Genomic DNA, 27,847 nt, shown 5'->3' on the forward strand with positions numbered 1-27,847 from the left:
ATCAGAATGAAGTTTACCTGAAAAGTTACCATGGATGGCATAGCTGATCCCAGTGGCCCGCTGTAGAGTTAAGTTGTACAGGAACATGGTGCCAGTTGATATCACTTCCTTTCAGCCCACCAGCTAAAAAAACAGTTAAGCAATTAATCACCTGTTTGGTGCCACAAAGGCTTCACAAAACATCCCAAATATCCAATAAAAGGATATCTTTTTACAAAATTTTGCAAGTCAATTAGTAAAGGGAAAAAACCACCTCTGGGACTAGAAATACTGTTAACACCCTTTTCACAACGTGTTTAACTCGCAGTCGTACTGAAGACGAGGAAAGGCTTCCGCGGCTCCCCGCCCGCTGGGTCAGAGACACCTGGCCGTGAACGAGGCCCCGAGATGGGACCGAAAATACCCACACAGTCTCGGGGAGTCAAAATAAGGCAAGAGCCCATCCCGCGCCAGGGCCAAACGCGACAACGGGCAGGGCCGGCCGGGCTCGCCCGAGCGGCCTTCCACCCGCGCCGCAGCCCCACGGCGGGAAGCGCCCGGACGCTCTCCCCACGACGGGCCCCGCCGGCCCCTCGCGGCGGTCCGGGTGGGGCTCCCGGGCGCCCCAGCCAGGGCCCCGGGCGAAATTCGGCGGCACCTACCGCGGATCGGCGCGGATGGCGGCGGATCCCGTCGCCCCCTCGCGCGCTGCACGGCCCGCGCTCCGCCTCCGGGGGTCCTTCCAGGCGAGCGGCGCGCGGGCTGCCCTCGCCGCGCCTGACGCAGCGGGCGGCGCGCGAGGCCCTCTCGCTCCTTGCGTCAGGCCCCAGCCGGGTTCCCGCAGCCGCCGGGATGTGCGCCTCCGCGCTCTCGCTGGAGCAGCTGCGCGCCCTCACCGAGCTGCCGGAGCTGGAGGCCGCCTACAGCCGCCTGTGCCGCGAGGAGGTGGGCTGCGGGCCGTGGGCCGCGGGGTGGGGCGGCGAGGGCGAGGCTGCTGGCCCCGGGCGGCCTCGAGTGCGCGTTTGCTTCGCTTTGCAGGGAGAGACGCGGGCGGAGCTGGAGCTGCTGCTGGAGCAGCGCGGCGCCCTGGAGGGGAAGGTGGCGGCGCTGCACCGGATGGGGTGAGTGGCGCGGCGCCGGGGCCGGGCCGGGCGGGGCCGGGCCGGCGGGGCCTCATTCCGGCGCTCCTCTCCCCGCCTTTGCAGCCCCAACCTGCAGCTGATCGAGGGGGACGCGCAGCAGCTGGGGGGCACCATCGCCTTCACCTGCCGCCTGGCCGAGAACGTCAGCAGCAAGGTCCGGCAGCTGGACCTGGCCAAGGTCGGTCCGGGCGGGCCCGCCAAGCGCCTCTCCTTCCCCGCGCGGTCGAGGGGGCGGAGGTCGGTCCGCCTTGGGAGCGGGGCTCGTCCGGCAGTAAGGCGCGGCCGGGCAGAGTGTCTGCGCGGGGGGCGGGCCGGCTTCCTCCTGGGCCGCCTCCCCGGGCGCAGAAGCCCCGAGGGGAATCGGGGCGCTGGGCCTGTCTGCCCCCCCCCGACACCGGCCTTCCACTCACTGGGACCCCTTTGCTTCTGCAGAACCGCCTCTATCAGGCCATCCAGAGAGCAGACGACATCTTGGACCTGAAGTTCTGCACAGACGGCGTTCAGGCGGCGCTACGGAGCGAAGATTATGAGCAAGCGGCAGCCCACATTCATCGCTACCTTTCTTTAGACAAATCGGTCATTGAGCTGAGCAGGCAGGGTCAGGAGGGTAGGGAAGCGCGTCTCTTCCCGGCGTTTAGCGTCTGGCTCTTCCTCAAAGGGCTCCCAGGGCCTGCCGTGCCCAGAGTGAGCGATTTGCCCTTCCGAGAGCTTTGCTGGTCTCTTGCTTTCAGCGCCCAGATTGCTGTCTGGGTGTCGCCTGTTTGTAACCTGAAGAATGTTTTGTGAAATCTTTACTGAAAAATATGCGATACTAAATACCGTAAATCAGTAATGCTTTATTGATGTGAAATTAAAAAGAATTTAACTCTTAGTTTTGACTGAAATAGGGGATACTCCCAAGCTTTTCCTCTGTCTCCAGTTCACAACCCTCTTAAGACTCTGAATTATTTATTTAAACCAGTGTTTCTCAACCTTGGGAACTTGAAGATGTGTGGACTTCAACTCCCAGAATTCCCTAGCCAGCCATGCTGGCTGGGGAATGCTGGGTGTTGAAGTCCACATATCTTCAAGTTCCCAAGGTTGAGAAACCCTGATTTAAACTAATTCCAGCACCTATAAATCAAAATAATACTGAAACTCCTTCTCTTTTCTGGGCAGGCACCATAACTGATGCCAACTTGAAGCTCCTGCAGGAAGCAGAACAGCAGCTGAAGAGAATTGTTACTGAGAAATTTGATGCTGCCATGAAGCAGGAAGACCTGCCACAAGTAGAACGCTTCTTCAAGATCTTCCCCCTGCTAGGTCTGCATGAAGAAGGGCTGAGTAACTTCTCCAAATACCTTTGCAAACAGGTGAGTGTCCCTGCAGGGTTGTGGATGGACAGCAGCACTCATGGCGCTGAGAGGTACTCTGCACTGTGTCATTCTAGTGGATGAACCACATAGCATCTGGGGGCTCTGCTGCTTTTCTTCTTATCCAGTGAATCAGCTGGATGTGATTAGAAGCAGGTATCTTTTGAGGAACAAAGTGAGTACCCCTGTTATTCACTGATCTCAATGTTATCAATTTTCAGCTTCAATTTAACTCCATGTGTTTTGCACAGTTTCCTGGATAGCTGATATAGGCTTCTTTCAGTGTGTTGCAATCAGCTTCTCTTCTAATGTTTGAGGTGTACTCGTTATTGTAAAAAAGAGTAAGCTTTCATGCTGCCAAGTTGTGTTCTGTTTGTAATCAGCCACAAGGCAAAGATCAGCTGATAACCCGTGCTACCAGGTGGCGCATCCCTAACCCTGAATTTTGTTTTGAGGTGCTAGCAACCCTTCCCAGTTCTATCCATCTACAAATTGGATGAGATTTCTTTCCATCCCTTCAGGTATAATTTTGAATTACCCTGAAATTTGCACACCTTTTTGAGAATGTGATAGAAGTTAGAAATGAATTCATAATCCTTGCTTCAGGAATACACACTAACTTTGTGTTCCTTTCTCCAATAACATATCTCTATTCTGCCTTGCCTCTTTTTTTAAAAAAATTATTTAATAAATACCACTTTCCTGGAATCAAAATGTTAGATTATCCTTTCACCTTTGGCTTTCTGTAAGTTTGAGAATTCCAGCATGAACCTGGAGTCTCTTCACTGGGTTTTCACCAATAAAACTTAATTGGCCATCTGTTCCCTACCACTTGTGATGAAAGTGAATCTCCTCTTTGATCCTCTACCTTCTGAAAGAGGAACCTTGCCAGGAGTTTATAGAAGATATGCTTAGTACATTTTGGCTGTCCCAGCAGATCAGTGAAGTCTTCCGTAACTGCCTATTATTTGTTCTTTGAAGTATCTGCAGTTTGTTTCAGGAGGATATTGGTCAGTTGGTATGCAATAAGAAGTAGTAGATGGCAATGGTGAGCCATCTTACACCAGTGAGTGTCAGCAAGTTGGTGCTGTGAGACAACAGAGCAGGCTAAGGGGCCCTCTTCTTTCCAGGTTGCTAACAAAGCAGAAGAGAATTTACAGTTAGCATTGCAGACCGACACAACGGACCGAAGAGCTGCAGTCCTTTTTGCAGACACGCTGACACTCCTCTTTGAAGGTAAAGCCCTGCCCAGCTTTCATCCTGAGAACCCAGAAGAGATGAGTGAGGCGTTATTCCTTGGCTGACCCCAGAGGGACCATCACAGCCATGTTGAGCCTTCCACCTGTGTGGGCAGGGGGGCACCGAGCTTCTTTGTGCTGCTTTTCTTTGGAATCTCATAGAGGAGGACAAGGGGAAGCAATCAGCTAGGCTGAGGCCTCCCAGGGAGTCTTTGTAGCTGTGACAAGACTACACCCCTGGTAGACTCTGGGACAAAGGGGCGGGGCGGGGCGGGGTGGGGTGGGGTGGTGGTGTTGGCCGGCACCTTTTGCTGTGGTTCCGCCTGACTTCTGTATCCTCCTAGGCAGGGCTGGGTGAGCGGTTCTTCACGCTTGAGACTGAGCAGGCCAGGTCAAAAACTAAGTTTTAATTCATTAATTCCCAGTATGCTCCTTCTCTTCTTTGCATTAAAAACTAGCAATTTGGCAGCAACTGTGGGTTCTCGGGTTTGGGCTTTCTTTGCAGGGATCGCACGCATTGTGGAGACCCATCAGCCCATTGTGGAGACGTACTACGGGCCTGGCAGGCTTTATGCCTTGATCAAGCACCTGCAAGCAGAATGTGACCAGCAGGTGGAGAAGGTTGTGGAGAAGTTTATCCAGCAGAGAGACTATCGTAGGCAGGTAAGAGAAGGAAAAAAGGCTGAATGTTCCAGGTGGCTTCCCTGTGATTTGCTGGGTCTTACTCTCAGGAGTGTGCATGAAATGGAAAATATATTTTGTTGTTTGTTTACAATAAAGCACCCTGCGTGGAATATTTTTCAGAACATTCCAGATTAGCTGCACTGGGACCAAACAAGCCCAAAACATTGTAAATGTTCCAGCCATAGGCAGAAACGGGAATTTGGCTCTCTTGTTTTTCCACCCCAGAATTACAGGAGCAATATTGACTGCAAGCCACGCTGGCTACCAACTAACTTGCAGAAAGTTTGGTGAAATGGACAATTAAAATAAAAACCCTAAAGGTGGGCATGCCCACAACGAAGCCCTGGGATTCTAACTGACAGAAAAGGAACCACGCTGGTTTTACCTTGGACCCAACTAACCGGGAACATTTGTCCTGGGAAACAAGATGCTTGTTCAGTCAGGGCAGGACTCTAGGCTGCCAAGGGCCAACCTGGGGTTCATCTGGGGTCTGAACCAGGCCCAGCACAGCTTAAGGGCTCCTGCACTTAAGAGATTTGTCACAAAAATGTTTCAAGGGTGGAAACAGCTGTCGCATCTCAAATCATACTTCCAGCAGCAAGACCGCGGCAGTGTGGCTTCTCCCAAGACTGCCCTTCCACTTCCTAGCAGCCCCTGCAGCAAGATCCACGCTGGGCAGGGCAGGGCAGGGCAGGGCAGGGCAGGGCAGGGCAGGGGCTATTGAAACCAGGAGTCTTGGCTTGGATTCTCCAGGTTTGCCTTGGGTTGAGGAAGGAGCCATTTTTCTCTGGGCTGCTTCAGCCCGGCCTGGCCAATGCTGCTGTGGCCTGGGATCGGTCCTGTTCCTTCTGCCCTCAGAGGGTTGGTCTGCAGTGAGATCTTGGGAAGATTGTTCCCCCAAAGCCGCTGCCTGGTGTGGGTTGGCCCGGTGAAGAGAAGCGTAACAGCTCTTGTCTTCCACTGCTTGCAGTTCCAGCATGTTCAGAGCAGCGCGATGAGGAGTGCGGTGGGAGAGAAAATCGAACCAAGGTGGGGCCACCTCTTTTTCCTCTTTCAGCTTGCAGGGCAGATAAAAGCGAGACAAGCTCTTTCCTGGGGAAGATTCAGATTTGCTGAGCAACTCAGGGATGAGTTATGAGATTGGCTGGTTCCTTGTAGCCCTCGAGGGGGCCAGACATAGTGCCAGCCCTCTCCCACAGGCCCGTGTCCACTCTGGGAATGAGCAGCAGGTTCTTCAGAAGGGGAGCTGAATACAGTTGGTGCAGGTCTTTAGATGTCGCTCCAGGAGAATGTGACTTGCCTGGGAGCTTTGGGGCTTCCTCTTAGCTGCTATGCTACATTAGAGAGGTCAGATTTACTATAGAAGCCAGGGACGTGCTCTGATTTTGGGGGAAATTACAATTCCCCTTACAGTAGCATGGTCCAGCAGGGGCTGAAATCCACTGTATTCTTTGATACTTCTTTTTTTTTTTTGATATAATTTTTATTTATTAAAGAAATTTTTAAGAGAATAAAAACAATACAAATTTTGGAAGAAAAAAAGTAAAAAGAGTAAAGGAAAGTTTTAAGTGAAAAAAGGTACAAAGAGAAAAAAATGAAAGAAAATAAAAAAAATAATAAAGTGACTTCTAACCTTATCAGCAGTTACAAGTACATTTATATTTTACCCTCTCTCTCTAAGGTTGCAACATAATTTCCTTCTTTCCATAGTCTACCCTTTCTAGTCATCACACCCATAAATCACAAGTTCATTTTTTTTTCCCCAGCAAAAAGTCCATAAGAGGTTTCCAGTCACTAATAAATGTAGCGATTGTCCTCTCTCTACTCAAACAAGTCAGTTTTGCCATCTCTGCTAATTCTGTCATCTTCAGCAGCCATTCCTCCATTGTGGGCATTTCAGAGTCTTTCCATTTTTGTGCATATAATAGTCTTGCAGCAGCTATCATATATAAAAACAATCTTCCATAACTCTTTTTTAATTTTCTATCCATTAGTCCCAGCAAGGACAGTTCTGGTTTCCTGTTCTTTGATACTTTGATCTTTGTGTTGTGGTGTTCAGTTAGTTGGGAAAATCTGCAGATGACTGACAGATTTCCATAGAATCCACGTCCAACATGAGCCATTCCTTGCCTGTGCACCTCTTGTGAGAATTGCAGAAGAATTTTCAGCAGTGCCACGAGGAAACTGAAGATAGTAAAATGTCATACCCAGAGAGCTCCTTGTTGGACATTTTTACACTTGGCTCAGCAGACTGGTTCTGCGTCCCCTTTCTCCAGCTGACCTTTGCTTTGCTACTCACAGGGAGCTTGACCCTATTTTAACCGAGGTCACCTTGATGAATGCCCGGAGTGAACTTTATCTGAGATTCATCAGGAGGCGCATCATCTCTGACTTTGATGTGGGAGATTCTATGGCTTCCGAGGAGGTGAAGCAAGGTAAAACCCCTGGGTGCTTGCTAGGGAGCCTAGGTGTGACGTGGGAGTCAGTTGGCTTCCTTCCTACGGCTCCGTCATTGCCTTTATCGGCCATAATGAACCTTGGAGGTGCCCCATGCATGACACGAGGAAGCCTATAAAGAACCAAATCCTGCCACCTGGGTTTGGCATGTTGTTTCTTTGTCCCTTGGAGTGTGCCTGGCTTACTCCCCAACTGATATGAAAAACACAGCCGTCTAAAATGTCATAGTATAAAATTTTATCTGATTTTATCAAGGCTGGGTTTCCATATCATGTTATGTCGTGGTGTGGACTGTGTGTGTGGTGTGAATTCAGATACTGTGGTTCGAAACACATTCTTGTCCGTCCCTGGTAGGGATGCCTGTGCTCTCCTCCTCTCTCTCTGTCTCTCTCCAGAAGCTCATCTTAACGTCTGTGTTCTTGTACTATAATTAATGAATTTTACTGTATGCCTTGTAAGCCACTTCAAGAAGTTATAGCAAAGAAATATATTCATTGATGATACTAACCGTAGTTGCACCCAGTCTGTAAATGGACTCCCAATATTTTAATCATGAGTGCCAGGAACCTGAGAATTGTTCTGGGCAACACCTATGAACGCAGTATAAGCCTAGGGCTGTTTTGCCGCTCCCTGATCGTAAAAGAAAGAGAGCCGCCTGTGGATCACGTGCTGAGCATCCCATCAACCAGGCCGGCTGGGAAGGGGGCAGGCCTTGGGAAGGAGACAATAGCTCTTCCACCACTGCCACCCGTTCAGCTCTGGGAACTGTAGTGGGCTAGCTATGGCTGCCCTTGCGTGCCAGGACTCCTCCTGTCCTTCCAACGTGTCAGTCCTCTCTTGCCTTTGGTGCTGTGACCCTGACACCTTGGCAGCAAAGGAGACAGGCCGTGCCCAATACTTGCCAAGTAGGCCACAGATGCCTTTTAAGATAGGGGAGTGCATGGGGGGTATTAAGAAGGTGCCTCATGAAAGATTTGCCATCTGGAGCCACAGGCCTTTGCAACATCATCTCTTCAATATTTAATGGCCTTTCTAAATTCTCAACTGCACAGAATTAAGTCTCCTTAACTCAGTATTTTGATTACATCTTTTCCACCCCTGTGCTAGTCCTGCTTGTATCGTTTTTCAAAACGTTCTGCCGTTTCTTAATCGTTGTGGTTCTGCTTCACAGAGCATCAGAAGTGCCTGGACAAACTGCTCAACAATTGCTTTCTGAGCTGTGCCATGCAAGAGCTGATTGGCTACTACATCACCATGGAAGAGTACTTTATGAGAGAGACTGTTAATAAGGTAGGATAAGCTGTCTGGAACTTCGCATCTGTTCTCCTTTCCTTCCTGGATGGAGCAGGCCCATCCCAACATACTCAGTTGCATACGTAAGTCACGCTGCCAAAACTGCCTATGGAAAGGTGGATCCATTTCCTTCATGGAAAGCCCAGTGGGAAGGAAAATGCCTTCGGCTAGTCCACCTTGACTGCTCCAACAATCCAAGCTTCAGCCAGGAGCTTTTCTAGCCTGCTAGGGATGGAAGCCAAGTTCTCTCAGTTGAAGTAACTGGACTCTCCTACTCAGGAGTGTCTCAGTTTCCTATAATGTTGGTTTGGCTTTCCAGTTGTGGTTTGGTCAGCAAGATATGACTTAATGCAGTGTGAATCCAGCCATAGCTGAGCAGAGGAGATGGCGATGATGATAAGACCAGTTTGACATTTTCTGCTGAGGAAAGAAACTCTTTCATTCTCTTGTCTTCAGAAACAGTAAAATTTAGGATGCCAGGAGCTAGGCCTCCCTGGCTGCCTGGGTAGACCCAGTGTTTGTGGGCCTGACAAGCCCAAAAGATGTAGGTCAGAGCAAATTACAAGAGCAAGTTGGCCTTTCTGCTAGGCTGTGGCGATGGACACCTGTGAGAAGGGTCAGCTAACCTCCAGCATGGTGGACGATGTTTTCTACATAGTGAAGAAATGCATTGGGAGAGCTCTTTCCAGTTCCAGCATTGACTGTCTCTGTGCCATGATCAACCATTCCATCGCTGAGCTCGAGTCAGAGTTCAGGTAGGTGGTGGGGACGGAGACTCCGATGGGCAACGTTTGAGGAGCTCTTCCAGGAATCAGAGGTTCTGCCACGTCTCATCTAGGTCGCCATAAAGCAGCAGAGACACGAGATGCTCTTTGGACTGGGTGGGCTTCCCACAGGCCTAACTGTTGCAGGTTATCGGAAAATAGATGTGCAGACTTGGGGGCTGGACTAGATGATCTCCAGAGGATTGGAGGAGAGGATCTCCCAGAACCCTGAGGGTGGGAGGGGACCTTGGAGATCATCTCCTCCAACTCCTGTCCAGTGCAGGAATCCTCCACTGCAGCCAGCTTGCCTGCCGCCACTGCCGCTGGAGTAACCAGACCTTGGATGGTCCCCAGCAGGCCAAGCCCGGTTTAAATAAGGAGGAAGTCTGCTCCGTTCTCGGACGGCTCCTGCACTGAAATGGGTCGGCTAAACTTCCGAGCCCCGGTGCGCTTGGACACAGAGCTGAGCACTCGTTCGGTTTTGTGCAGAGCCCTACTGCAAATGCTTTTCTTCGCCCTGCTTCTGGGCAAAAGGGTCTCCCAAAGGGGCTTTCCAAGGTCCGAGTATATAAAGAAGTCTGACCCCCTTTGTGCACCCTTCTCTGGATTAAATGTTCTGAGTTTGAAATAAACGACAGAACTACAGATTCAACTATTTCCTGCTCCAGATAGCTTGGCAAGGATGGCCAAGACTCTTTCTGTGCCCAAGGGCAGAATTTACGTCAGACGAACATGGGCAGGAAGCGGCCTTGCTTTGCTGTGCGCGCAAAGCCCTGTGCAGTGCTCTTGGGTGGGGGGGGGGGACACTGTTGCTTTCCTAGCCAAGGGTAAGAGCCGGGGAGGGAAAGACTCGGGTTTGTGGCTTTGAGGCCCTTGGTCTTGCTTCCGCCTGGCCCAGAAGAAGCCGGCCCACTCCGAGGTTCCCAGCAGCCTTGCTTGAAGTCTTCCTTCTCTTCACAGGGAAGTCCTGGGCAACAAGCTGAAAATGGGCTTCCCGGCCACCCCTTTCCAGGACTTCCAGAGGGGCGTGACCAGCGCCGTGAGCCTCATGCAGAGCAGCCTCCAGCAGGGCAAGTTCGACCCCAAAGGCATTGAGAGCGCCGACGAGGCCAAGCGGTCCTTCCTGGTGAGTTGCCCAGATGGGGACCTTGGGGGCAAAGCCTGGACTGGAGGGAAAGGCAGGGGCTCTTCCTCAGAGCCAGCGCAGCTGGGCTCGAGGGCCAGCAAACGGGACTTTCAGAAAGCTGTTGCAAGCACCAACACAGCGCAGTTCGTTCAAGCAGGGGTCGCAAGAGAAGTTGCTTGTCTTACTCAAGTACCTGGGGAAAAAATCATTTTTATTGAAGAGGAAAGGAGGTCGAGACATTTATTCACCTGAAGAACGCAGTTGGGTCTCGTGTTAAAAGCAGAGAGAGTGGGTGGATGGGGCGGCAGTGCCTTCTGGCATAGACAGGTCAGCCTAGATGCACACTCTTTTCCTAAAATGGCAGCCCCACATGCCAAGGCCTGGGGACTGATGATCAAATAAATGGAATCCTCTTCACAGTAAGTCCCCCCACCCAAGGAAGTGTGGGTGGCCTGTAGGCCCAGCTCCCTTGAACCAGCGAAAATGGGAACATCTCTCTGCCCTCCGTTGGGCCCGCTCTCAGAGAGCCGGTCTTTCCCCTCCTAGATGGGGCCAGGGAACGGGTTTTGGGCCAGGTTTTGAGGGCCAGCCTGGTACTGAGATGAAAAAGGAAGTTGGGGATCGGGTATCTGACCACACAGACCCTCTCCTCCTTCATTTTCCCCCGCCACTGCTCCTCCTCCGTGGCAGATATCTTCCTCGGAGGAGCCAGTGACTGAAATGCTCCCTGGGAGACAAAGGCCCTTGTGGTGCGGTTGCTGTTGAGAGGTGGGAAGTTGCAGAGGAGTCTGACCATTCCATTTGCTGCTTTTGACTCCATCTCTTCAGGTGACTTTAAACAATGTGGAGGCCTGCAGCGAGAACATCATGACGCTGAAGAAGACCCTGGAGGTATTTGTCGGCTCTGAGCTCTTGGCTAGAAGTGGTCTATCTTGGTGTCCTGTCCTCCTTTCCTCTGTGTATTTGCATGATTCAAATCCATCTTGTTGCTAAGATAATTAATAGAATCGCTTTATCTCAACTGGAAGTCTTGCTTTATTTTTAGTACTTCCTTACTGCCTTGTCCCAAAGATGGGTACACAAAACTACAGTCTGAAGAACTGGGATATAAAACGTCTGCTGGGAAGCCCAGAGATGCTGGGTTTGGAGCAGGGAGTTTCTGTGCCTTCCAAGAGGCCAAATCTCAGGGGTTAGGTTGTGTGGGAAATGGAAGGAAAACTTGAGCTACTGGAGGATATCCCTGCGTGTAGGCTGTTGCCTCCCCTCCTCTTACTGAGAGCAGTTGTGTCTCATTTCCATCATTGGCTGGATTTGTGCTTCCACGCAGAGCGACTGTTCCGAGCTCCTCAGCCAGGGCTTTGGAGGAGAACAGGCTCGGCCCAAGTTGGATAGCTGCCTTTCTGACATGGCTGCAGTCTCCAGCAAGTTTCGCGACCTGCTGCAGGTGAGCTTCTGGCCCTTGGACCTTTACCTGTTGCAAGGCCTCCAGATCCTGCCACTTTCCAGGCCTTTGGCTTCAGAGTGCGCCTGGATGAAGCGAAGCAGACAAGATCAGCCAGGCTGGTTAGGTGGCAGCACCCACGGCCTGGCTGGTGGGCTTTCCAGCCAGGAGGTGAACTGTGGTCAGGCATGCAACAGGCCCTTCTCTGGACACCCTATAGCCCCTGTTTCACTCACCCCATTTTGCTGAGAGCTTCAGCTCAGAGAGATGTGATAGTTCTTGAGAATAGAAGCAGCTTCTCTTCTCCCAAAGGCAGGGGGTCCCCCAAAGGTTTGCACCTTGGCCAGGATCAGCTCCCAGGCTGTTGGTGTGCATAGGGGAGCCTAGAGAAACTAGGATGGGCTGCTGACTGACCCTTGTTCTCTCTCTGGTGGCCCAGGAAGGCCTGAATGAACTCACAAACTCAGCAGTCAAACCACAGGTGAAACCCTGGATTAACCTCTTCCTGTCTGTCTCCCACAACATCGAGGAGGTGAGTCCTCTGTCCCCATCTGCTTCCCTGAATGCAGGATGCTGGAGAAGCAGGTCTCCGGGGATACCATTCTCACCAAATTGAAGGCTTGACTGAGGCAGTACAGGGGAGCAGATGTGGGGCACCGGAATGCCTGCGCGGGGGGCATAGAGGAGCACGGAGGTAGCTTTGAAGAAACTATATTGCAATCATTAATAAAACATGAACATGGTGCAAAAAGACCGGAAGGGGTGAGGAAGAATCCCAAGTTTGCCGTTCTTGACTCTCTTTGGTGTAAGAGGGAGGGACGGGGGAAATGCTGTCAGGCTTTTGAGGTCTCAGTACAGTAAAGCTCCAATATTGCTTGTGGTATCTGTTTCCTGACCTGGCCCACCTCGAAGGGCGGACATGGAGAAGCCTCTCTGAAATCAGCCTGGGAAGGAGAACAGAACCTGCTCAGGGGCTCACTTTCCCTCTGATGATGGGGAGGGGGGACTTGCCAGTCAGCCACAGCCTTTTCAGACACCACCTGTGTAATTCTTCTCCGCCCAGAGCTTTGAGTCAGTGGTGGCCTGAAGCCCAGGGGCTTGGGGGGAGAGGGGCTTCTTTCCTCGCACTCCTTCCACGGCCCCGTTTCTTCCGCTGCAGCAAACGCTGTCCTTGCAGCAGGCTCCTTTCCCTACGTCCAGGGTTTCTTTCTTTCGCCCTGCCACTGCTCTTCCTTTAGAGCCTAGCTTCTCACAGGAAAAAGCTCTTCCTCCATGCAAACCTCCCACAGCCCCCGGGGCCCCACAGCCTTTGGTCTCCTCCTGCTAAGCAGGAACGGAAGCAGCAGGAGCCAGACCGGAGGCTCTCACACCCTCCCCCAGGCAGGCAGATGCTTTCAGAAGGTCTCTGCGGGAATAGCTGCTAGCTAGGCACACTCTGACCATGCCAGACTTCCTTTCTGCTGCTTGGTAAACCTATTATTTTAAATGAAAATACTCTCTCTGGTGGCTCAGAGAAAGACAGGGCAGCTGGGCTTCCCGCAGAGACCCAGGCCAGTTGAAGCCACTCCTGGTGATTGAGGGAGGCAAAGGAACAGCTGCAGGTGATCGTGGGAGAGAAGCACCTGGAGACCAACTCTGCTCTCTGCTGCTCTTTCAGGAAGAGTTCAATGACTACGAAGCCAACGACCCCTGGGTACAGCAGTTCATTCTGAACCTGGAGCAGCAAATGGTGGAGTTCAAGGTATGATTGAGTCACAAGAGCTTTGTTGACAGGGACTTCCTCTCAGGATTCGTGACGCCTAGGGTCCTTTGGCACATGGGCACCGGTCATTTCCAGGAAGAAGCAGCTGCCCTGCTGTGCGGTCAGCTTGCCAGCGGAAGGCCAGGGCACCTGATTCGTTGGAGTGGCACTTGGCAGCCTCCTCCCTGGAGCGGGGCTGGGGGTGGGAGTGTTGTCCCTCTGGCCTCTGTCTGCTTGTGACAAGAGCACCCTTCTCCCCCTCTGCAGGCAGGACTCTCGCCTGCGATCTATGACAGCCTCACCAGCCTGATGACCAACCTAGTTGCTCTGGAGCTGGAGAAGGTTGTTCTCAAGTCCACCTTCAGTCGGGTAAGGAGGGGCAGAAAGCTGACCAGCAAGGCCAACCTGCAGGCACGGTTGCCAAGCATGCCAGTATTAAAATCTGAGTGTTATTTTTTTGCCCACGCTTCGTGACCCAAGTCCTACCAAAGCAACCAGAATGTAAAGCTTGGGTCATCTAGCCCAGCCTCCTGTGCCACACAGGAATCTAGTGCGACAGCATCCCTGGTAGTCAGCCATCTGTCCTCTTTCTCAAGACCTCTGGCGAAGGCTACTCTTTTGCATACCAGTCTGTTTCATTGTTGAACAGGTCTTAACATGAGGGGTTTTTTTTCTTATCTCCAACCAGTATCATCTACCTTGTAATAGAAGCCTGTAGTTTCTTTTTCTGTCCTATAGAATAACTCCAGAGTGCCCCACCTTCTGCATTGCAGCATGTCAGATACTTGAAGAATATACTATCCTGTCACCCCTCTGCAGTCCTCTCTTCTCCAGGCATTCTTCACCCAAGGCCTCCAACTGTTTCTGATTTCAGGCCCCTTCTCTTCTTCATTACTCTTCTCTTTTTTTTTTTATAAATTTTATTAAAAGTTTTACAAAGAACATAAAAACTAACACAAACTGATAAAGAGTAAAAGAAGCAAAGCAAGAAGAAAAAAATGCAGAAAGAGAAAACAAAAAGGAAAAAAAGAACAGGCTTCCAATTTCTTTTGCAGCAAATATAAGTACAATTACAAAATGAACTTACTCTATGATTACAAAAGTAACCTCACTTTTTTCTATTGTCCAGTTTTTTTCTGATCATCAAACCACAAATCATCAATGCATTTCTTTCCATTTCATGCAAAAAGTCTATAAAGGGTTTCCAGTCAGCCATAAATGTAGATACTGTTTTTTCTCTAACCAAATAAATCAATTTAGCCATCTCTGCAAGTTCCATCAACTTCACCAGCCACTCCTCCATTGTGGGTAGTGTTGAACCTTTCCATTTTTGAGCTTATAACAGTCTCGCTGCAGTTGTCATATATGACAGCAGGGTTCCATGACTTTTTTCTAATTGCCTGTCCATTAGTCCCAAAAGAAAAGTCTCTGGCTTCAGTTGTACTTTAATCTTTAAAATCTTCTGAATTAATATATATATTTGTATCCAATTTTTTTTTAGCTTTTTACATGTCCACCATACATGGTAAAATGTCCCTTCATGTTGTTCACATTTCCAACAAAGATTCAAAGTATCTTTAGACATTCTAGACAATTTCTCTGGTGACAAACACCAACAATACATCATTTTATAAAAATTCTTTTTAGGCTAGAACATAATGTAAATTTCAGTCCTTTCAACCACATATTTTCCCATTGATCCATTTGTATATTGTAGCCAAAATATTTAGCCCATTTTATCATATATTCTTTCACTTCTTGTTCTTCTATCTCATATTTCAGCAAAAGTTCATACATTTTAGCAATAACATGGTTGTCATTAATACACAATTCTGTTTCAAACTCAGTCTTTGTTCAAAACCATAAAATCTTTAAACTTTTCGGATAATTGTACATAAGAAAACCATTGGCAATGATATCCTATTGTCAAATCTTCCCTTGATTTTGTTTTACAATACCCTTGAGAAAATTCTAGTACATCACGGTAGGTTAACCATTTATGTTTACTTATCATTTCTTGTCTGGAAAATGCTGCTTGTGCTGAAAGCCACAAAGGTGTTTTGGGGCAAAACCTAAATTTATATTTATTTCCTATTCTAAGAATAGCTCATCTGATATGATTTTTAAAATCTACATTCGCCTTAGCTTTATCATACCATAGATAAAATTGTGACCTTCCAAATCCAATAACCTTCTATTTCTTAACAACACCCACTCTTTCAGCAAAATATAGTTTCAAATCTGGTAAGCCCAATCCTCCTCTTTCCTTCACATCTTTTAGTACCTTATATTTAACTTGTCTTTTTTCCCTTGCTGTACAAATTTAGATATATCCTTCTGCCACTGTTTAAATAGTACATCAGTTGTCAAAAAAGGTATTTCTGAAACAAAAATAACATTCTAGGTAAAACATTTATCTTAATCACAGAAATTCTACCCAACAGTGACAACTATAATTTGTCCCATCTTGACATCTCTTTTTTAACTTCATTCTGTGTCTTAACATAGTCATTTTGAAATAACATACAGTTCATATTTGTCATAGTTATACCCAAGTATTTTACCTTCTTCTCAGTCTTAAAAACTCTTTTATTTATCAATTGTGTTTGATCTCGTTTTCATGTTTTTTGTTAACATCTTTGTCTTCTGTTCATTAATCTTGAAACCTGCTAAGACCCCAACTTCTTTTAATTTACTCATTAAAAATTCAATTCCCTTTAAGGGGTCTGCCAAAATGAAAACCAAGTCATCTGCAAAAGCCCTTAACTTATATGACTCTTTTTTAATCTTTACACCCACGATCCTCTCATCTTGTCTTATATCTCTTCAATATTTCAAGAACTAAAATAAACAAAAGAGGAGACAGTGGGCAACCTTGTCTTGTTCCTTTCTGTATCTGAAATAATTTAGTTAAGTATACCATTAACAATTATTTGTGCCATCTGTGAAGTATCAATTGATTTCACCTACTTTAGAAGTATTAATTGAAATCTCTACTTTAGAAATTTTAGTAGCCAAGTCTCTTGAAATTCAAATCATATCTATACTTGAAAAAAATCTGGGTCTTCCTGAAAAATAGGTATTCTCTCTTGAACTACCGTTCATCTTTGTTACTCTTCTCAAGTTTGTCAGTGCTCTTCCTAAAGAGTGGTGCCCAGAACTGGGTGCAGTAGTTTAGGTGTGCTCTGACAGAATGAAGAGAATAGTGACTTATTTTGACTTTTGACACTATACAGGTAGTCCTTGTTTAGCAACCACAATTGGGAGTGGCAGCTGTCGTTAAGTGAAGCGGTTGCTAAGTGGGAAATCACATGACAATTGTCCTTTCCTTTTCCCCATTCCCCCACCCTTTGGAATACTCACCCTGGTGCTGGGATAATCAGCAAGAAGGGAATTAATGTTTATATTTACATTCATTGGAGAGGGAGGGATTACAAGGGAGTAAGCAGGTACACAATGGGGAATACACTGGGCTGTTTGCGTAGCACGCTAGCAGCTGCCAGTGCCAGCAAATTGCTTTCATTGTGTATTCCCCATTGTGTGCCTGCTTACTCCCTTGTAATCCCTTCCTCTCCACTCTCTCTGCTCTGCAAGGGGGAGGAAGGAAAGACAACAGGTCAGGCACAGGACAACATGTATTGACTGTAATGGCAATCATGTGATTGAGGGAAGCTGTAAAGGTCATAAATACGGGCATTGGTTGTAAAGTTATTTTTTCAGCTCCATCATAACTTTGAACGATCCCTGAATGAAGCAGTCAGTAAGCAAGGTCTACCTTTACTTCAGAAACAGACTGTTGGTTCATGTTCAGCTTGTGATCCACTAAGACACCCAGACCCTTTTCACATCATCTATGGTTCCCTCCACCAATCCTGTCTTCATGGTTTTGATTTTCTTCTGCAGAAGTATAGGACTTTGCATTTGTCCCCATTCAAATTCATCTTACTGAGTTTGCCCAGCTTTCCAGAATCCTCCTGAATCTTGATAGTGTCCACTAAGGTGTTTGCTATCCCCACAGTTTGTTGGATGGGTTGTTCAACAAGCTGTGTATCCATATCCCAGTAGCATAATTTAGCCCATATTTTGCCATCTTCTCTACTAAAACCACAAGATACCCTACAACCTCACATTCCCATGATCAGCTAAACTGGTCATAATAGATTCTTGATAAACTTTTGCTGGTTTCTGACAATGCATTCTTCTTTAAATGCTTAGCAACCAACCGTTTATTAAATTGTTCAAGAGTTTTGCCTAACAATGTCAAGCTGACCAATCCATAGTTACAGTGGGGCAAAAAAGTATTTAGTCAGCCACCAATTGTGCAAGTTCTCCCACTTAAAAAGATGAGAGAGGCCTGTAATTTTCATCATAGGTATACCTCAACTATGAGAGACAAAATGGGGGAAAAAAATCCAGAAAATCACATTGTCTGATTTTTAAAGAATTTATTTGCAAATCATGGTGGAAAATAAGTATTTGGTCAATATCAAAAGTTCATCTCAATACTTTGTTATATATCCTTTGTTGGCAATGACAGAGGTCAAACGTTTTCTGTAAGTCTTCACAAGGTTTTCACACACTGTTGCTGGTATTTTGGCCCATTCTTCCATGCAGATCTCCTCTAGAGCAGTGATATTTTGGGGCGGTCGCTGGGCAACACGGACTTTCAACTCCCTCCAAAGGTTTTCCATGGGGTTGAGATCTGGAGACTGGCTAGGCCACTCCAGGACCTTGAAATGCTTCTTACGAAGCCACTCCTTCGTTGCCCAGGCGGTGTGTTTGGGATCATTGTCATGCTGAAAGACCCAGCCACGTTTCATCTTCAATGCCCTTGCTGATGGAAGGAGGTGTTCACTCAAAATCTCACGATACATGGCCCCATTCATTCTTTCCTTTACACGGATCAGTCGTCCTGGTCCCTTTGCAGAAAAACAGCCCCAAAACATGATGTTTCCACCCCATGCTTCACAGTAGGTATGGTGTTCTTTGGATGCAACTCAGCATTCTCTCTCCTCCAAACCCGACGAGTTGAGTTTAGACCAAAACGTTCTACTTTGGTTTCATCTGACCATATGACATTCTCCCAATCCTCTTCTGGATCATCCAAATGCTCTCTAGCAAACTTCAGACGGGCCCGGACATGTACTGGCTTAAGCAGGGGGACACGTCTGACACTGCAGGATTTGAGTCCCTGGCGGTGTAGTGTGTTACTGATGGTAGCCTTTGTTACTTTGGTCCCAGCTCTCTGCAGGTCATTCACTACGTCCCCCTGTGTGGTTCTGGGATTTTTGCTCACCGTTCTTGTGATCATTTTGACCCCACGGGGTGAGATCTTGCGTGGAGCCCCAGATCAAGGGAGATTATCAGTGGTCTTGTGTGTCTTCCATTTTCTAATTATTGCTCCCACAGTTGATTTCTTCACACCAAGCTGCTTGCCTATTGCAGATTCAGTCTTCCCAGCCTGGTGCACGTCTACGATTTTGTTTCTGGTGTCCTTCGACGGCTCTTTGGTCTTGACCATAGTGGAGTTTGGAGTGTGACTGTTTGAGGTTGTGGACAGGTGTCTTTTATACGGATAACAAGGTCAAACAGATGCCATTACTGTAAGATTTGCCCCGTTCGACAGAGAAACTCCCGTGACACGTGTGGTTCACAAAAGAGGTTTACTCATGCGTAACGTAGCAGTCACAAGCAAAGCCAGGACTGGCTTGGTACAATTGCATCACTCGTTATATTCCCCCCTTCCCGCGCTTTTTTCCGCCCCGCGATCGCGTTACTGCTGCGGATTATCGGCCCCCCAATAATCCCTCTTGATTGTCCATGATGGCAGGTTCGGTCAGGGTCCATTGTCCTTGATTGGCAGTCCCCTCCGGCTTGGGTTGGTCCCTCCCCGTTACGTGCAAGCCCGAGGGTTCTGTGCTGCGCGGCGATCTTGTTTCGCTGCCTGCGGCCCTGTTACATTGTTGGCTCGCACCTTTATCAGTGTATAGTTAAAGCTTCCGCTGCGGTTTTCCTGTTTGGCTGGGCGCAGGTGGCCCATTAATTAGCGGCGCTTTCAGTTCCTCTTTTCTTCGCTAGCTACCGCTGGGGGAGTTCGCGTGGTCTGGCTGCGAGCTTCCCCGAAGCCCCGTGCTGACCAAACCTGACATACCGCCCCCCTGAAGACAACTCCCCCCGACTTTATTTCGGTTTCCCGGGGTATTTATTGTAAAAGTCCCGCACTAGGTCCGGCGCTCTTATGTGGGTTTTGCTTACCCATTCGCTGTGGGACTCTGGAAAATGTTTCCATTGCACTAGGAGCTGGACCTGCCCCTTGTGCCTCCTAGCGTCCAGTATCTGGTTGATCTCGAAATGCTGCTCCCCACCGACCATGATGGGTGGTGGCACCCCCTCTGCCTTGTGCCAGGCGTTCCCCGGCTGGTGCAGCTTTAGCAGGCTGCAGTGGAACAGTGGGTGGATCTTCCCGAGGCTTTTCGGGAGCGTCAGCCTGACGGTCACTGGATTGATGACCTCTGCAATGGGAAACGGCCCCACAAACCTCGGGCTGAGTTTTTTCGATGTCTGGTGCGTCTTTAGGTTTTTGGTTGACAAATACACCTGGTCCCCCACTTTCCACTGCCCCTCGGGGAGTCTCTTGCGGTCCGCGTGTTTTTTGTAATCGGCTTTGGCTCTTTGCAATGCCGCGTGCGCCGCTTGCCGGGTGGCGTCGATTTGGGCGAACCAGGCGTCCAGGGAGTTGATTTGGGATTCCGGCTGAGGCAACTCCGGCATGGAGACGAAGTCTCTCCCGGTAGCTACTTTGAATGGAGAAAAGCCGGTACTCTTGTGGACGGCGTTATTGTATGCTACTTCCGCGAATGGCAGTAGCTCCGCCCAATCGTCCTGTTGGTGCCCCACATAGCAGCGCAGGTACTGTTCGACCCCCCTGTTCAGGCGTTCCGTGGCTCCGTCCGTCTGTGGATGCGCCGCGGAGGAAAGGGCTTGCTTCGTCCCCACCCGCTTCAGGAACTCCCTCCAGAACTGCGCGATGAAGTTGCCACCCCGATCGCTGACGACCCGTCGGGGCGCACCGTGCAGCCGGTAAATATGTTGCACGAACAGCCTCGCCAACCTCTCTGCCGTGGGGACTCGCCGGCACGCTACAAAGTGCGCTTGTTTGGAGAATAAGTCCATAACCACCCAAATGGCGGTCTTCCCCTTACTCTCCGGGAGCTCTACTATGAAGTCCATGGCGATCTCTTGCCATGGGCCGTCGGGCTCCGCTACCGACTGAAGTAACCCCCTAGGCTTGCCTTTGGCCCCTTTCGCCGTCGCGCACACCGGGTAACCCCCCGAGTATGCCTCCACGTCCTTCCGGAGCGTTGGCCACCAGAACTGCCGCCGAATTAAGTGGAGCGTCTTCACGAAGCCGTAATGCCCCGCGTTCCGGCTGTCGTGGGCTCTTTCCATGACCTCCCATCGGCACCCCTCAGGCACGTACAACTTCCCTTCGTGCCACCACAAACCCTCTTGGCTGGTTAGCGCTTCTCGGTTTTGCTTGAGCCAAGCGTCCCGCTCCACCGCCTCTGCAAACCCTTGCTTTACCTCAGGCGCCGCGTCCCGTCACTCCCCCTTGGTCTGGCTCCGGGTCACCGCCTTTGCAGCCAGCCTGCTGGCAGGGATGATGGAGTCCATGATCTCCTCTCGTAGGCTGGCGTGCTGGGGCATGCGAGACAACCCGTCTGCTAGGAAGTTGCACTTCCCGGGGATGTGTTTTAGGGTGAACCTGAACCTCCCGAAGTATTGGGACCACCGCGCCTGTTTGGGGGATAGCTTACGCGGGGCCTTCAGGGCCTCAAGGTTCTTGTGGTCCGTCCACACCTCGAATGGTTCAGCTGCCCCCTCCAATAGATGCCTCCACGTGGCTAGCGCCCACTTGACGGCGTATGCCTCTTTCTCCCACACCATCCACCTTCTCTCTGTCTCTGTGAATTTGCGGGAGGCGTAGGCGCATGGGTGGATGGCCCCCTCCGGACTGGGCTGGAGCAGGACCGCCCCCGTTGCCACGTCTGACGCATCTACTTGGATGATAAACCGCCGATCTGGGTCGGGATGGCACAGGATCGGCTCCGCTATGAACCGCCGTTTTAGCTCCTCAAATGCCCCCTGGCATTCTGCAGTCCACGCAAGTGTCATGCTGGGCTTGGGGGGTTTTCCAGTGCCCTTGGTTTTTAGCAAGTCTGTTAGGGGAAGGGCGATTTGGGCGAAGTTCGGGATAAACTGTCTGTAGAAGTTCGCAAACCCCAAGAAGCTTTGAAGTTGCCTCCGGGTTCGCGGCGCTTGCCAGCCCAGAACATCCTTTACTTTCGCTGGGTCCATCTCAATTCCCCGACTGGATATCCGGTAGCCGAGGTAGTCCAGCTGCTCCAGATGAAACTCGCATTTTGATAGCTTCGCGTACAGCTGCGCCTTCAGCAGTCTCTGGAGCACCGTGCGCACCAGGCTCACGTGTTCCGCCAGGGTTTCGGTGTAGATGAGGATGTCGTCCAGGTAGACCAGGACGCCCCGGTAGAGTAGGTCGTGCAGCACCTCATTTATTAGCTGCATAAACACCCCCGGGGCCCCTTTTAATCCGAACAGCATCACGGAAAACTGGTAGCTTCCGAGCAGCGTGTTGAACGCCGTTTTCCATTCATCTTTAGCGCGGATCCTGACCCTAAAGTAAGCTTCGCGCAAGTCCAGTTTTGTGAACACCCTCCCCTTAGATAGGTGCGACATTAAGTCCTTCATCAGGGGGAGGGGGTATTTGTACTCGGTGCTGATTGCGTTCAGCCCCCGGTAGTCCATGCACATCCGGAGCGAGCCATCCTTCTCCCGGAATAGTACCGGGGCCGCTAATGGTGACTTCGCGGGTTGGATGAATCCCCGCGCTAGGTTCTTGTCTATGAACTCCCGCAGAGCCCCCATCTCCCTCATTGACAGGGAGTACATTCTCGGTTTGGGCAGCGTTGCCCCTGGCTCTAACTCGATGGCGCAATCACTGGGTCGGTGTGGAGGGAGCTGGTCGGACTCCTTCTCCCCAAACGCCGCCGCCAGGTCTCGATATTGCCTCGGGATTCCGCCGCTCGTCGTGGGTTCCCCGGACTCTGTCTCTCGTTTTGCAGTTGTTCCGCCAGTTGCCGCTGCCTCCCCACGCCTCGGGATCATTGCGAGTCTCCGGGGTTCCGGCGCTGCTGTTGCTGCTGTTGCTGCCCGGGTCTCGGGCTCCGTCTGCTCTTGCCCCGCCTCCCTGTGCCTTGGATCCTCCACTTGCCCGTCTGTGGTTGCGGTCGCGCCCGTTGCCACGGCCCGGTCCCCTCTGCTCTCGCACTCCGCCAGCCTGTTGACCCTGAATCGCACTGCCTCCGCCGTCCAGTCGACCCGTGGGTTCCGTCGCCGCAGCCACGCCAAGCCGAGCACCACCGCGTAGTCGGCCACCGGGACCACCACAAATCTTAGTTCTTCCCGGTGGCTCCCGATTGTCATCTGGACCGGCTCGGTGTAATACTGAGCTGGCCCCCCCCCGCCAGCGTGCCGTCTAGCTGGCTGAATGCAATGGGCTCCTGGAGGCGCCTCAGCTGTAGTCCGAGTCCCGAGACCACAGCTGGGTGCATCAAGCAGTGGGTGCAGCCTGAATCCAGCAGCGCCCGCAGCTGTGCCTCCCCTCCGGATCTCACCCCCCGGATGTGTATCCTCACCCGGAACGGAGGGCAGTCCTCATCCCCGATTGGGTCCGCGCGCCTTGGTTCCCCTGCTCGCACTGGGACACCGTTCAGTGTGAGCGCGCCTCGTTTCCCGCCGGCTCCGAGTCCTCTCCGGAGGACGCCGTCTCCGGGGTCGACCACCCCCTCCGTCCTCTTTCGGTCACCGCCGCCACTGCACTCTTCTGCGGTCGGTCGCCGGCCCTTTTCCCGGTAGGACGCGGGGGCTTGACTTCGGGCCATGGTGAGGCTCCTTCCCGCTCCGTTGGGCACTGCGCCACTTGGTGGCCTCTGCCTCCGCACCAGAAGCACAGGTTCGGGGTTCTGGTCGCCTCTCGCCCCCCGGTGGACTGCCGCCGACTGCTCCGCCTTTCCTCTGGGGGTCTCTCCCTCGGCCGGTCCCTCGTCTGGTCCCGTCGCCTCGCGCTTTGTTGAATCTGCCGCCACGCCGATTCCGCCGTTCCGGCTAGCCAGATCCAATCTTTCACTGTGGACGGGTCATCCCGTCCCAGTGCCCGCTCCAGGATCTCTGGATTGAGCCCCCTCTTAAAATACTTCACCCTCAGGGACTCCGGCCAGTCCGTGAGCTTCTCTACCAACCTCTGGAACTCCAGGGCGTACTCCGATACCGACTTGTCCTGCTGTCTGAACTGCAGGATGTCGTCCTCAGCCCACTTGGCGCTCAGTGTGTCCTCGAATCTGTCCCGAAGCGCCTGCATGAAGTCCGGGAAACTCCGCAGTTCCGCCGCGTTGGCGTCGTATAGTCCGATCACCCAGCTAGCCGCTTGGCCGTCTAACAGCTCAGCCACGTAGGATACTCTATCCTCGTCCCTAGCGAATAGGTGACCACCCCTCTGCATAAAACCCCTGACGTGCGTCAAAAAGTGCGGCAGCTGTTCAGGGTCCCCTGAGAACTTCCCGGTGATGCCTCGAAGTCTCAGGGCGTCCACCGCCTGTCGGTCCACCGACCGGGGCATCGTGGGCGGTGCCGGCTGGGGTGCTGGACTGCCACCCCTGTTGCTCGTGCCATCGCTCACCGCCGATGGTCCCACTCTCTGTAGCAAGGTCTGGAGCATCGCCTCCACGGCGTCTAGGCGCCGCTCCACCTTCTCCTCTAGTCGGGCGAGCTTCTCGTCCCACTCGCGGTTCCGGGGCCCCGAACCCTGGGTCATCGTGACGCCTGAGCTGTCTGGCGCTTGGTTCACGCACATCGACCACCGCTCGGTTGGAGGGTACCCGGCCCTGGCCGCTGTCCCGTCGCTCCCGGGTGGCTCTGACCGTCCCTCCTCGAGCCTGGGTTCCTCATGCTCCAGCTGACCCACGGATTCCTCGTCGCTGGTCATGCCTGTATTAGAAAGGGAAATGCTCCTCGGTGGTACCGGGTAGCGCTAATGGTGAGTCCTGGCTTTATGTAAGATTTGCCCCGTTCGACAGAGAAACTCCCGTGACACGTGTGGTTCACAAAAGAGGTTTACTCATGCGTAACGTAGCAGTCACAAGCAAAGCCAGGACTGGCTTGGTACAATTGCATCACTCGTTATATTCCCCCCTTCCCGCGCTTTTTTCCGCCCCGCGATCGCGTTACCGCTGCGGATTATCGGCCCCCCAATAATCCCTCTTGATTGTCCATGATGGCAGGTTCGGTCAGGGTCCATTGTCCTTGATTGGCAGTCCCCTCCGGCTTGGGTTGGTCCCTCCCCGTTACGTGCAAGCCCAAGGGTTCTGTGCTGCGATCTTGTTTCGCTGCCTGCGGCCCCGTTACATTGTTGGCTCGCGCCGTTATCAGTGTATAGTTAAAGCTTCCGCTGCGGTTTTCCTGTTTGGCTGGGCGCAGGTGGCCCATTAATTAGCGGCGCTTTCAGTTCCTCTTTTCCTCGCTAGCTACCGCCGGGGGAGTTCGCGTGGTCTGGCTGCGAGCTTCCCCGAAGCCCCGTGCTGACCGAACCTGACAATTACTACAGGTAACGAGTGGAGGACAGAGGAGCCTCTTAAAGAAGTAGTTACAGGTCTGTGAGAGCCAGACATCTTGCTTGTTTGTAGGTGACCAAATACTTATTTTCCACCATGATTTGCAAATAAATTCTTTAAAAATCAGACAATGTGATTTTCTGGATTTTTTTCCTCATTTTGTCTCTCATAGTTGAGGTATACCTATGAGGAAAATTACAGGCCTCTCTCATCTTTTTAAGTGGGAGAACTTGCACAATTGGTGGCTGACTAAATACTTTTTTGCCCCACTGTACTTGGATCTTTTTTTCTTCAACACTTGTCATTATCCAATCCTCTGACCCTCTGCTTGTCCTCCATGAGATCACAGAAAGGGTCAGTGAGATGATACCCTGATCTGGTCTTGAAGAGTTCAAACACATTCATGGTAGCTAGGGGCTCCCTGTGTCTTTGTGTACTTTTGGTTGCCACTCCTTTCTTCACTGAGTTGTTCTCTTTGGTCCACTGCAACACTGGACCTTTTGAGGGGAAGACCAAAGCAGAACAGGAACTGAAGAGCTCTATCTATCACCTGCTAGTGTCCTATCATCTTCTCCATGACATCTGGTCTAGTACTTCTCTAAGCTTCTTGAAATTGGCTCCCTTGAAATCCCGTGTGCATGAACTACTATACTCCAGTTTCTGCACAACCATAAGGTGATGTGGTCACTTCCTCCCAAGATCCCCAGTGCTTTTCCCTTTTCTACCAGCTCTTCTTTATCAGTTAGGATCCAATCTAGAACAGTTGATCCCCTTGTCTCCTCTTTAACTTTCTGGAAAATGAAATAGTCAGCAAGACCACTAAGGAATTCTTAGGACCTTGCAGCTGGTTTTACAACTATCACTGGGTAGTTGAAGTCTCCCATTATTGCTGTGTTTCTTCTTGGAAAGTTCTGCAGTCTAGTCCAGGAAAGTGTTAATCGGATCTGCCTGGCTTGACTGCTCCAATTCCCACAATAATCTTTATTATTTCTCCTTCCTCAGCTGGACCTACCTGCTGAAATACCTGGATTTCAATCCAAGTGTGCACTTCCTTCAGATCTGATGGCCTGACTCCCAGGCGAGACTGTGGCAGTTCTTGTCACTGGGGTGGGGTAGCTCAATCCCACTTCTAATAGCAATTGCAGGGGACAAAACGAGCCCCTTACCCTTTTTTGTGAGTGGAGACCACACACTCTGCTTTGCACCAAGCTTCCTGCAGCTCTGCAGGGGGGAATGCAAGGTTCTGCCCCATGTGGTGAGGGCAGGGAAGCGGCTTCTATAGTGTGCCACGGGCTTGGTCAGATGATGATGCCCCAGAGAAACAGCCCCTCTCCCTTGGCAACCCAGAGCCCCCTTTACCTTATCAAATAATAGCAGTTGCAGCCCCAGCAATTTTGGCACTCCAAGGGCTACTTCCCTGTTCTTTAAAACTTGGCCCTGAAAGAGAGGAGGGGTGAGGAAGCAAGTCCAGGTTGCCCCACTCCTTGGTTTAAGAGACCGGCTTAGGGCTAGGGATCTGTCTGGCTTTCGAGATTCTCTTGTTACACCCATTAGTCCTCGTGGAGTGTTTCCTGACTTGTCCTACCTAAAAGGGCTGAGACAAGATAACTGCCAAGGAGATGGGTGGGCAGTTTAGGGTGGGTGGGTAAAGCAAGCAGGAGCAATTTAGAGTGAGGAGAGGCTCCTCCATGGTGGGTCTTTCCTCATACTTCTCTGCCTTGGTGTAATTCAAAGGTAAAGCTGTTCCTAGCTGCTCAGCCGGGGGGACGGTGTGGATAATTAACTAATGCCCGGCCAGTGGTTCAACCTCACTTAGCTGCTTTCTGTCTCCTCAGCTTGGCGGGCTGCAGTTTGACAAAGAACTGAGGTCCCTGATAGCCTACCTCACTACAATCACCACCTGGACCATCCGTGACAAATTTGCTCGGCTCTCCCAGATGGCAACCATTCTCAATCTGGAAAGGGTGGGCCCTCCGGCCTTTACTCCCTAAGCCTGGGGGGCAGGGGGGCACGAGGTCCTAGACAGGCTGAAGCCAAAACCAAGCAGGGCAGCTGATTCTGCTGCCTTTCAAGCATTGGCCCCTGCCCTTGGGCTGCAAGGCTCTGCCAGATGGACAGATCGATGTTTTTCTCTTTTAGGTAACGGAGATCTTGGATTACTGGGGACCAAATTCAGGCCCGCTGACGTGGTGTCTTACGCCAGCAGAGGTCCGCCAAGTGCTGGCTCTCCGGATGGATTTCCGTAGTGAAGACATCAAACGGCTGCGCCTGTAGCCATTGGAGCTTTTTAATTTGTCGCCTCTTCCTGTGACTGGTGGCTGCTAAGCAGGATGGAAGCTGAGCCACTTGCTGATTTAGGGAAAATGTAAAGCTGTTCTGCTGAAAACTGGAGTTAGGAAAATTTTCCTCTCCAGCAAACATTAAGGAGCTCGGCTAGATTTGTGCCTCCTTACTTACCTGCCTTGCACGTGAGCGTTGTGTGTCTCCCAACACATAGCTCGGCAGAAACCCAGCATCCTGGGCTCAGGAGGGGCTATCAGTTCAGCCCCCTGCTCATGGCAGGCACCCAGATGAAGGCATCCCTGGCAGACAGTCCAGCACACGATCGGCCCTCTGGCACAGGGCTTCCACTTGTGGCTGCTCTTGTGTCAGGAAGCTTAGTCTGACCTTCAGCTGGAGCTGCCTCCGGGCTGCCTGATCCTGAAGTCTCTAACGGGTGCTGGTACTTAAGAGGTGGAGACTAGCATGGAGATGGCTGAATTAGCTGACAGACCCAAGGAATTTATAATAAAAACTGCTAATACTGTAATGCTGTTTGATTGTGTTCAGGTGTGGGCACTGTGCTTGAAGAGCTAAAGTGGGTGTCGAAATAGGCAACTTGTGGAGTCAGATAAGTTTCAAGGTTTGGGCTTTTTCAGGAGAAAAGAGGGAAGTGATTATGAT

General features: G+C 50.9%; 2 protein-coding genes across 4 annotated transcripts in view; one reads left to right on the forward strand and one right to left on the reverse strand.

The window, feature by feature from the left end:
• SF3B3 (splicing factor 3b subunit 3) overlaps window positions 1-774 on the reverse strand; it is a 55,423-nt gene extending 54,649 nt beyond the window's left edge. Inside the window, exons 1-2 of the mRNA XM_088135436.1 lie at window positions 642-774; window positions 18-123 (exon numbers count right to left, since the gene is read on the reverse strand). Of these exons, the coding sequence (XP_087991562.1) occupies window positions 18-87 (70 nt within the window). The 5' untranslated portion in view covers window positions 88-123; window positions 642-774. The remainder of the gene's footprint in view (window positions 1-17; window positions 124-641) is intronic.
• On the forward strand, window positions 643-27,713 carry COG4 (component of oligomeric golgi complex 4). Of its 3 annotated transcripts, XM_088135450.1 has the most exons (19): window positions 741-924; window positions 1,018-1,100; window positions 1,185-1,299; window positions 1,554-1,728; window positions 2,280-2,473; window positions 3,604-3,709; window positions 4,217-4,374; window positions 5,366-5,424; window positions 6,697-6,830; window positions 8,024-8,142; window positions 8,734-8,900; window positions 9,870-10,035; window positions 10,864-10,926; window positions 11,363-11,479; window positions 11,916-12,008; window positions 13,134-13,217; window positions 13,485-13,586; window positions 26,740-26,868; window positions 27,044-27,713. In XM_088135450.1, exons 1-19 carry the CDS (start codon window positions 832-834, stop codon window positions 27,176-27,178), a joined length of 2,292 nt encoding a protein of 763 aa, XP_087991576.1. In that variant the 5' UTR covers window positions 741-831; the 3' UTR covers window positions 27,179-27,713. The 3 variants fall into 3 exon arrangements, with proteins under 3 accessions (XP_087991574.1, XP_087991575.1, XP_087991576.1); XM_088135448.1 differs by lacking the exon at window positions 1,185-1,299 and having other exon boundaries at window positions 643-924; XM_088135449.1 differs by lacking the exon at window positions 1,185-1,299 and having other exon boundaries at window positions 643-924; window positions 1,554-1,719.
• The last annotated feature ends 134 nt before the right edge of the window (window positions 27,714-27,847 follow it).

Source organism: Python bivittatus, unplaced genomic scaffold (assembly GCF_059951505.1).
Source record: "Python bivittatus isolate LINGU-HERP-01145 unplaced genomic scaffold, Pbiv_v1 ctg000170_np1212, whole genome shotgun sequence".
NCBI classification, from domain to species: Eukaryota; Metazoa; Chordata; class Lepidosauria; order Squamata; family Pythonidae; genus Python; species Python bivittatus.